Source organism: Parasteatoda tepidariorum, chromosome 2 (genome assembly GCF_043381705.1).
Source record: "Parasteatoda tepidariorum isolate YZ-2023 chromosome 2, CAS_Ptep_4.0, whole genome shotgun sequence".
Lineage (NCBI taxonomy): Eukaryota > Metazoa > Arthropoda > Arachnida > Araneae > Theridiidae > Parasteatoda > Parasteatoda tepidariorum.
Genome location: NC_092205.1, coordinates 66,540,967 through 66,549,700, shown reverse-complemented (window position 1 = coordinate 66,549,700; position 8,734 = coordinate 66,540,967). Strand labels below are relative to the sequence as shown.

The 8,734-nt window shown below is 35.3% G+C and overlaps 2 protein-coding genes across 2 annotated transcripts; both read left to right on the top strand.

Annotated features, from left to right (window-relative positions):
- The first annotated feature begins 283 nt into the window (after window positions 1–283).
- LOC110282412 (uncharacterized) lies at window positions 284–3,898 on the top strand. Its single transcript, XM_043048410.2, has one exon. The coding sequence runs from the start codon at window positions 284–286 to the stop codon at window positions 3,896–3,898; it is 3,615 nt and encodes a 1,204-aa protein (XP_042904344.1).
- Window positions 3,899–4,112: 214 nt separating this feature from the next.
- Window positions 4,113–4,928, top strand: LOC122270575 (uncharacterized). The gene has a single exon (XM_043048411.1). It carries the CDS (start codon window positions 4,113–4,115, stop codon window positions 4,926–4,928), a length of 816 nt encoding a protein of 271 aa, XP_042904345.1.
- The last annotated feature ends 3,806 nt before the right edge of the window (window positions 4,929–8,734 follow it).

Sequence of the window (8,734 nt, the reverse complement as noted above, 5' to 3'; positions counted from 1 at the left end):
GTTCCCTTGTCTTCTGGATTGAGTTCAAAATTACAAGTCCATGGAGTTGAATATTGTTGCACGCCTGTAATTAACCTAGTAACGAGATCAAGTAAAAGGACTTAGTTGTCTCTGCATGGCAACACTTTAGTTAGTAGTCGTTTGTAAATAAAGGTAGATGTTGTTCTTTACGAGAATTAATATCTGGTGCCGAAATACTCATACGAATCAGCGACTTGGAACGACGCCAAAAGTTTTTAACGAAACTATTACTATTGCGAATTTTGATCTCCACGAAAGAAAAATGGCGACGAAAGAAGAACAAGTGTCGCAATTGAAGCGGAAACGAAAAACTATTCGAAGCAACATAACTCGTTTCTCAACTGAGATTGACAACATGACAGACGATACTTTGAATGAAGATATGGAATATGCGGTAAGTCGTTTAACAACTATTTTAAATGAAATGAAAACGATTGATAATGAAATCCATGTTCTTTTTACGGATGATGAATATGAAAATGACATTACCCAATGTGAAACTTATACAGAAAGTGCTGAGCGCGCAATTTTTAAAGCCCGAAAATACATCCAAAATGAACTATCGCCAACTATTAACGCTAGCTATAATCTTAATTTGGGCACTGAAAATGCCAATTTGGCGACTAATTCGGATACTAATCCATCACTTGCTGGTCAGATAACACCTGTTAGCCCAACGTACACAGTGAAACTACCGACGATTAAATTAGAACCATTTGGCGGTGAAATTGAAAATTGGCAAAGTTTTTGGGAACAATTCCAATCTTCTGTAGACTCCAATCCAAACCTTTCAACTATTGACAAACATGTGTTCTTAAGAGGTTATTTGCAAGACGAACCAAGACGTTTAGTTGATGGTATCAGTATTGTTGCTGCCACATATGAAACCACTAAAAAGCTACTAATGGATAGATATGGGGACAAAAATAGAATTATCCAAGCACATTTGGACTTTCTGGAAAATCTAACACCAGTACGCAACTCATCGGCAACAGCCTTAAATGAAACCTACATTGAATGTAATAGAAGATTGCAGGCCTTACGCGCACTTGGTGAAGACATTGACAGTTACGGTCGTGTATTAGCTCCAAAATTACTACGAGCGTTTCCAGACGACATTTGTAAACAGTGGATCATTCATGCCCAAAGAGAAAAATTGGCCGAAGGAAACATTACGAAAATGATGGAGTTCTTATCACAAGAAGTGCAAGGAGCATTAACTACGTCAAAAATAAAAGGTGACGTTATTGAACCGTTTACTCCAACTACTGCCTTTAACGTAAATAATAAGTCCACTTCTGTACACAAGAAAAAGAATTATACCCCATTTTGCCCCTTTTGTGAATCTTCTGGTCATTGGGCTCAGAAATGCGAAACCATAACTGACTATGACACTCGCATACAAAAGTTAAAAGGCTCTAACCGTTGTTTCTTATGTACTAATAGAGGACACAGAATGACAAATTGCCCTCGAAAAGATACTGCTCGCTGTACAAAATGCAAGAAGAAACACCACGTATCCATTTGTTCATCTGCACTAAACACTGCGATCCAAAATAGTGAGGTTCATCACATCAACATACCTAAAACTAGCTTTACCCATTTACAAACTGCACGCGTGTATGTTACTGGACCCACAGGTCTTACGAAGTTAACCCGATGCATTTTGGATGGAGGTAGCCAGACAAGCTTTGTCGATGCAAACCTCATTGACAAACTGAAACTCCCAATTGTAAGCACTGAGCAACTAAATGTACATGTTTTTGAATCTCCCAGTACTTCACGAAACATGCGACGATGTGTGCAACTTTCACTTTCAAGTTTATGGAACAAAAACTCTGTTTCTATAACAGCTTTCGAAAGTTCCAACAGATATACCTCACACCCTGCTGCCCCTGCGGACGTTGTTCGATTTGCTCGAAGCCGAAAACTAACACTTGCAGACCCTCCAGGAGACGACAACTTACCCATCGAATTGCTCATTGGTGGTGATTATTATTGGCATGTGGTCACTACGGAACCCCCGATTAAAGTTACAGAATCTCTTGCCATAGTACCCTCTATTTTTGGATGGATCCTTAATGGGTCACGAACACACACAACCATCAAACATGATTCATCAGTTCACCATGTTTCTGTTCAAATTTCTGGTGATTGTTTGGACGACGAAGTGCGTTGCTTGTGGGAGTTGGATTGTATTGGTATCAAAGACACTCAAATACGGAACAAGACTGTTCGAGAGAATGAAATTACGAGAGAATTTCACGAAACCTACCAAACTGAGGGAAATCGTAGAGTTTTATCTCTGCCTAGGAAGCATACAACATCAATTTTGTCTACCAACATAGCTACTACCGAAAAACGTTTGAAGTTTCTCCAGAAACGACTTGCATACAATGATGCTATGAAGAAAGAATACGATAGTTGCATGCTAAAGTACATTGTGCAAGGACACGTTGAAGTTTACGAGCTAGAACCTTCGAATTTAAACGCTGTATTTCACCTACCCCATCATGCTTTCAAAAAAGTGAAACTTAACGAGACCAAATGGAGGATTGTGTTCGATATCTCATCACATGATCCAGGAATGCCCTCACTGAATGATACTTTAGAAATCGGTCCAAATCTTTTACCTGAGACAATTGGTTGTCTACTCAGACTGCGAATGCACAAATTTGCAATCACAGGTGACGGAAAAAAGGCCTTTCTACAACTAAGCCTACACGAAAGAGATAGAGATTCCACAAGATTTTTCTGGTACAGACTAGCACAGGACAAAACTAACCCATCTTTCACGGACGAAATAATTACTTACAGATTTACTCGTCTACCTTTCGGACTAGCATGCAGCCCCTTTTTGTTATGTGCTGCAACACGTGAAGTGGCTTCAAAGCACGTGAATGAATTCCCGATTGCTGCTCCCATGATCGATAAACATCTTTACATGGACGATTTTGTTGCTAGTGTTGAAACAGAATCTGAAATCACCACACTGCATAAAGAAGTCAAAGAATTGATGCAATTGATTGAAATTCCAATGGAGAAATGGACTACAAACTCAACAATGCTTCAGAACCAATTACGAGATCAAGATGAAGGATTCAAAACAACTGTTAAAGTTTTAGGCATAGAGTGGAATACAGAAACTGACACCCTCGGAAATACTTTCAAAACCTCTCTCTGCGCTGTTCAAGACAAACCACTTACAAAGAGATGGCTACTCCACTGTATTGCTAGCTTCTACGATCCTTTAGGACTGTTTTCTCCATTTGTAATTTTTGGAAAAATTCTGTTTCAAGACACATGGATTCTAGGAATTAAATGGGACGAAATACTGCCCTCTAATTTGGCAACTTCATGGAATGCTGCTATTGGAGAACTTGATGACGTTTGCTCCTTTCAAATTCCTCGATTTATAGGCGTTTCATCACACGTTCCCTTTACTATTCATGTGTTTTGCGACGCATCTGAACGAGCCTATGGAGCAGTTTTATACACAGTTAGTTCTCATGGTGATCAAGCAAACGTGCATTTAGTGTGTAGTCGCAACAGACTTGCACCTATCAAGAAAGTCACCTTGCCCCGCTTGGAACTGCTAGCGGCTCTGATGGGAGCTCGATTGTTGCGATACTTCTGTGCTGAAACTAATATTCCTATGTCCAATGCAATATTGTGGAGTGATTCCCAAGTAGTTTTGGGTTGGATTCGCAGTGACCCAAATAAATGGAAGACATTTGTTTGCAATCGAGTAACGGAAATTGTTTCTCATACTAATCCTTCCCAATGGAGACATTGCCCTGGAAAGGACAATCCTGGTGATATATTATCAAGAGGTACTTCACCATCAACTCTAAGACATCTGGTGGCATGGTCCTAAGTGGTTGATCAAACCTGAAAACTGGCCTGATTCTAACAACACTTATGAAGACTACACTCACAACTTAGAATTAAAGAAGAAGAAAGTGCAGACTCTTTACACTGTCTCTACTCTGCGAATTATCAATGCTGGAACCTACAGCTCTTACTTTAAATTGTTACGCGTGACATCTTGGATTTTTCGCTTTATTCACAACTGCAAAACACAAGAAAAGATGGTTGGTGAATTGAATGCCACGGAACTGAATCAAGCTTGCAACTATTGGATACAAACCATTCAGAAGGAATCTTTTCCTTTAGAATATGAAGCCTTGTCGAAATCAAAGTCACTTCCCAAGAACTCAAAAATAGAAAAACTCAACCCACTTTTTGACAACAACATAATACGTCTTGGAGGCCGACTGCAATTTTCTGACTTATCTGAATCGGAAAAACACCCCATCTTATTGGAAGGTTCGCACCCTTTTGCAAGCCTGCTCATACGCCACACACACTTAAAAATGCACCATCTAGAAGTTAGGATTGTGCTTTCTCAGCTTCGTTCTAAATGGTGGATATTAAGAGCAAGACAAGCCATTAAAAAGGTCATACACACTTGCCTTCCTTGCAAGATACTGAAGCAAAAGCGTGGTGAACAGATAGAAGCTCCATTACCCGCTGAAAGAATTCAAAAGTCGACCCCATTTGAAGCAACTGGAATTGACTATGCCGGACCCCTCTATGTTAAAAACGAAAAATTGGTTACAAAGGCCTACATAGTCATATTTACGTGTGCTGTAACTCGAGCCATCCACTTGGAAGTAGTGTCTAATTTAAGCACTGATGTTTTCTTACTTGCGCTACAACGGTTCGTATCTCGACGCTCCCTTCCTCATACTGTGTACACAGATAACGCCACAACATTCGGTGCTGCAGACAAGGAGTTGAGGTCCTTGTGGAACATCATATCCTCTTCCAAGATACACCAGTTTTATGCTCATCACAACATGACATGGAAATTCATCGCCCCACGTGCGGCTTGGTGGAGATAGATGGCCGAAGGAGTATTTGATGGACTTGAAAACATTTCACCATGTCCCATCTAAAGGTACTGTAATCCGGGTCGGAGATGTGGTCTTGTTGCAGGAGGACGTCAGACCTCGGCCCATCCGGAGGAAAGCACACGTCGAGTCAGTAATCTTGGGCCGTGACAACAAAGCCCGTACATGCATACTGCGTGTAAATGGAGGGACAATTTCCCGACCCATGCAGATGGTCATCCCCCTGGAGGTTGACCAGGGCGGGGAGGATGTTGCACGCCTGTAATTAACCTAGTAACGAGATTAAGTAAAAGGACTTAGTTGTCTTTGCATGGCAACACTTTAGTTAGTAGTCGTTTGTAAATAAAGGTAGATGTTGTTCTTTTTGAAAATATACTGAAGTTGTGTTTTAATTACATTTACGAGAATTAATAAATATTAGTAGTCGTAAATCCAAAATTTGGATCGGCTGTTCAACGACGGTTATAAAATAAAATAAAATTGAACTTAGATATCGAAACCAACTAACATTTAATTAACTAATTAGTTATATGAATGAGAGAAAAATACGGTTTTAAAATCGTGGAAAGGTTTTAGATGACGAAAATTATATCGAGATTTTAGCTTTTCATTTAGTTATTTTCAAAAAAATTTAAAAATGTCCTTTATATGTTGCTTGACATAATTCATTTCCTGATAAAAACACATTTATTAATTTTTTATTCCTTGGTAAAAAAAATCTAATAAATTCAATGGGAAGTTTGAAATAAAAATTATGTTTTTATCATTCTACGCATTTTCGTTCAGAAAGATAGAATAAAATATTTATTTGACAAGCCTAATTAGAAATTCCGATGCAAATAGCTCAAAACAGTTCTAATGAAGACATTTAAAGTACTTTTAATCCCAAAGGCATTCATTTTAAATGTTAAATGCTATGAAACACATAGAGTGCTTATCTTGAGGAAACATGTTTGACAATATATTTAAATCAGATAAGTTGAAATATTGAGATAGATTTAATCAAGTAAATATGTATCATTAAAAATTATATCTTAATTTAAAATTTCCAGGTGATGCTTAATCAAATGATTTTTGAAATGCAGTTAGTTGCATTAATGGAAATCATTAATTTATTAATATGGAAACACTTCGATTAAAATGTCAGTAAGAAATAAATTGTCGCTTTAACATTTAGAATGTAATATTGACTTCGTATTATTTAGCGAGACAAAATCTCTCTTAATTTATACGCCCGCAACATTTCCATGTAAATTAATTTCTGATAAAGGAGTATTTGTAACTTTCTGTACACCGTACAAAAAAATTAGAACCCAACACTAACAATTATGGCAAATGTTTTGCACCAGAGTGGTGTAAAAGTTTTGCCATCATATCCTTACACATTTTTTTGGAATGTTCAGCATCGGAGAAATAGTACAATGCCCCTCCACCTGAAAAAACGGACCACTATGAATAACTTTTTATCTAATGATCGGATCGTTACGTTCCAGCACTCAATCCAGTTTGAGGGGTGATTTCAAACATGTTAATTATGTAGCACATACGAAATTTTAAGTTTCAAAATCACACACAAAAACATACTTTTTCTGAATAAACATACAATTTTTTCGATGGATTCGGATTTCTGACCCACGAATTATAAGTAGGAAATATAATAATAATCTAATCTAGGAATATAAAAATATAATAATAATCTAATCTAGGAATATAATAATATAATAATAATCTAATTATAATCTAGGAAATATGGTCCTACTAGTTCGGGCGAAGTTCTGTATGTTTAATTTTAATTTTACTTTTCGAGTATTTCGCTATTTCTCAAAACTTTTAGATGTGGATGGAAGAATTTTTGCACCCAATTTTAAAATTGGTTCTTCCTGAAATAATTTCATGCGAAAAATACATATTAAATAAATACTTATTTATTTTTAATTATTTTGCTTAATAACAGTCGAAAATTTTTAAATTGCAAGCTATACAATTTTTACATCATTTTAAAGTATATGATTTTGCGAGGCAAAATACAATATTTGGGTGAAATCGGTCGAAAGGTTTCTGAGAAGATCGAGTTTTATATGTACGTCTTTTTCAAAATTTGATATCTCAGGAACTATTCAACAAATTTGACGCAAATTTTGTATTTTGCCATATAAATTTACGTACTTTGAAATGATGTAAGTAATTGTATACCTTACTATTCGAAAATTTTATCGACTATTAGTAAATAAATTTATTAAAAAATAATAAATATTTACTAAAATGTATTTTTTTCACGGAGATATTTTCGGATAAACGAATTTTTAAATTGTTTGCCAAATTTTTTCAACTCGCTTGAACTTCTCGAGACATGAAGAAGTACGAAAAAAGTAAAGTTAATATTAAGGGGTCAAAACTTTGGAGTGCTCTGCTTATCATACTATTGGGACCATATTTCTCAAATTGAAGCAACCCCCCTATATTTAAGGGATCAAAACTCCAAATCCATTGAAACAAAGTTGTATTTATTCAGCGAAAGAACGTTTTTGTGTATGATTTTGTAACTTAAAATATCGTCTGTACTAATTAATTAACATATTTGAAGCTACCCCCTCGAATCATTAATATTTAGAGCTAGAATGTGAAGATCCGATTATTAGATCAAAGGTTATTCAGAATTGTCAATTTTTTCCGTTCGCACACTGTACATAGAAATTTTTAAAGTGTAAGCTCATTATCTGTATAACTGATACATCAATGCTTAGAAATATCATATAAATTTCTATATATAAATAATTAAGTGGAAAATGGTATTACTCATTGTATTATAGTTGATTTAAAATTCTAAATTCCAATCGGTTTTACTTCTATATAATAGTTTAAAAAATATTTCAATAAAATAGTTTTTAATATAGTTTATTTTTTGAATATGTACTCACTCGTAAAGCTTTTATGATTCGAGGATTCTATAACTTATCTATGTGTACCTGTCTGCCATTGCAGGTGGCACGGCTTCGCTTAGAAATATGCAAAAGCAACTGGTAGTATTTAGAAGTTTGATATTCAAAATTCATTCTCATAATCTTTGTTATTCCATTAATCTTTAGTAATTATTTATACAGTTTTTAATGGAAATATTATTTTTATCAAATGAAGTTCCTTAAATAAAATGAAGATGTTGTTCAAATTATATTCATTAATTAGATTTGATAACAGAGAAAATTATCTTGTGTATGTAACAACTGCTGTGAAATTTTTCTATTCGATTAATATCATTCTCATGTACACATAAACGTAAAGTGAATAATGAAAAGTTATACATGATGAAATATAATCTCATTTCATATTTTTTTTAAATCAATACATTATTAGGATCACAATTATGATAAGCGCATATAGTTAACATAGAGAGAGTTTCAAAAAATAAGATATTAAAAAAATTATGTACATCTCGTAAATTAGAGGGAATTAGTATTTACCTGGGGTTAGAGTGAATAGCTTTTTTTTATTTTATGGTCAAATTTCTTTTGTGAGTTATCTTAGATTGGCAACATTGATGTACAGTGCTAAAAAAACAGTCCACCCTGAATAACTTTTAATCTAATGATTGGATTTTCGCGTTTTAGGACTCAATCTTAGTGCTTGAGGTGGTGAACTCAAATATGCTAATTAATAAGTGCAAACGATATTTTAAGTTGCGAAATCAGACACAAAAACGCACTTTTTCTGAATAAACATTCCTCTTTTTTGACTGATTCAGCTTTCTGACTTCCACAAAATAGAGAGAGTAGCCGCAATCTGTAATAGGTAGTCCCAAT

Coding starts and splice junctions, on each gene's coding strand:
- LOC110282412 (XM_043048410.2), top strand. CDS start 284: ATGGCGACGAAAGAAGAACAAGTGTCGCAATTGAAGCGGAAACGAAAA.
- LOC122270575 (XM_043048411.1), top strand. CDS start 4,113: ATGGTTGGTGAATTGAATGCCACGGAACTGAATCAAGCTTGCAACTAT.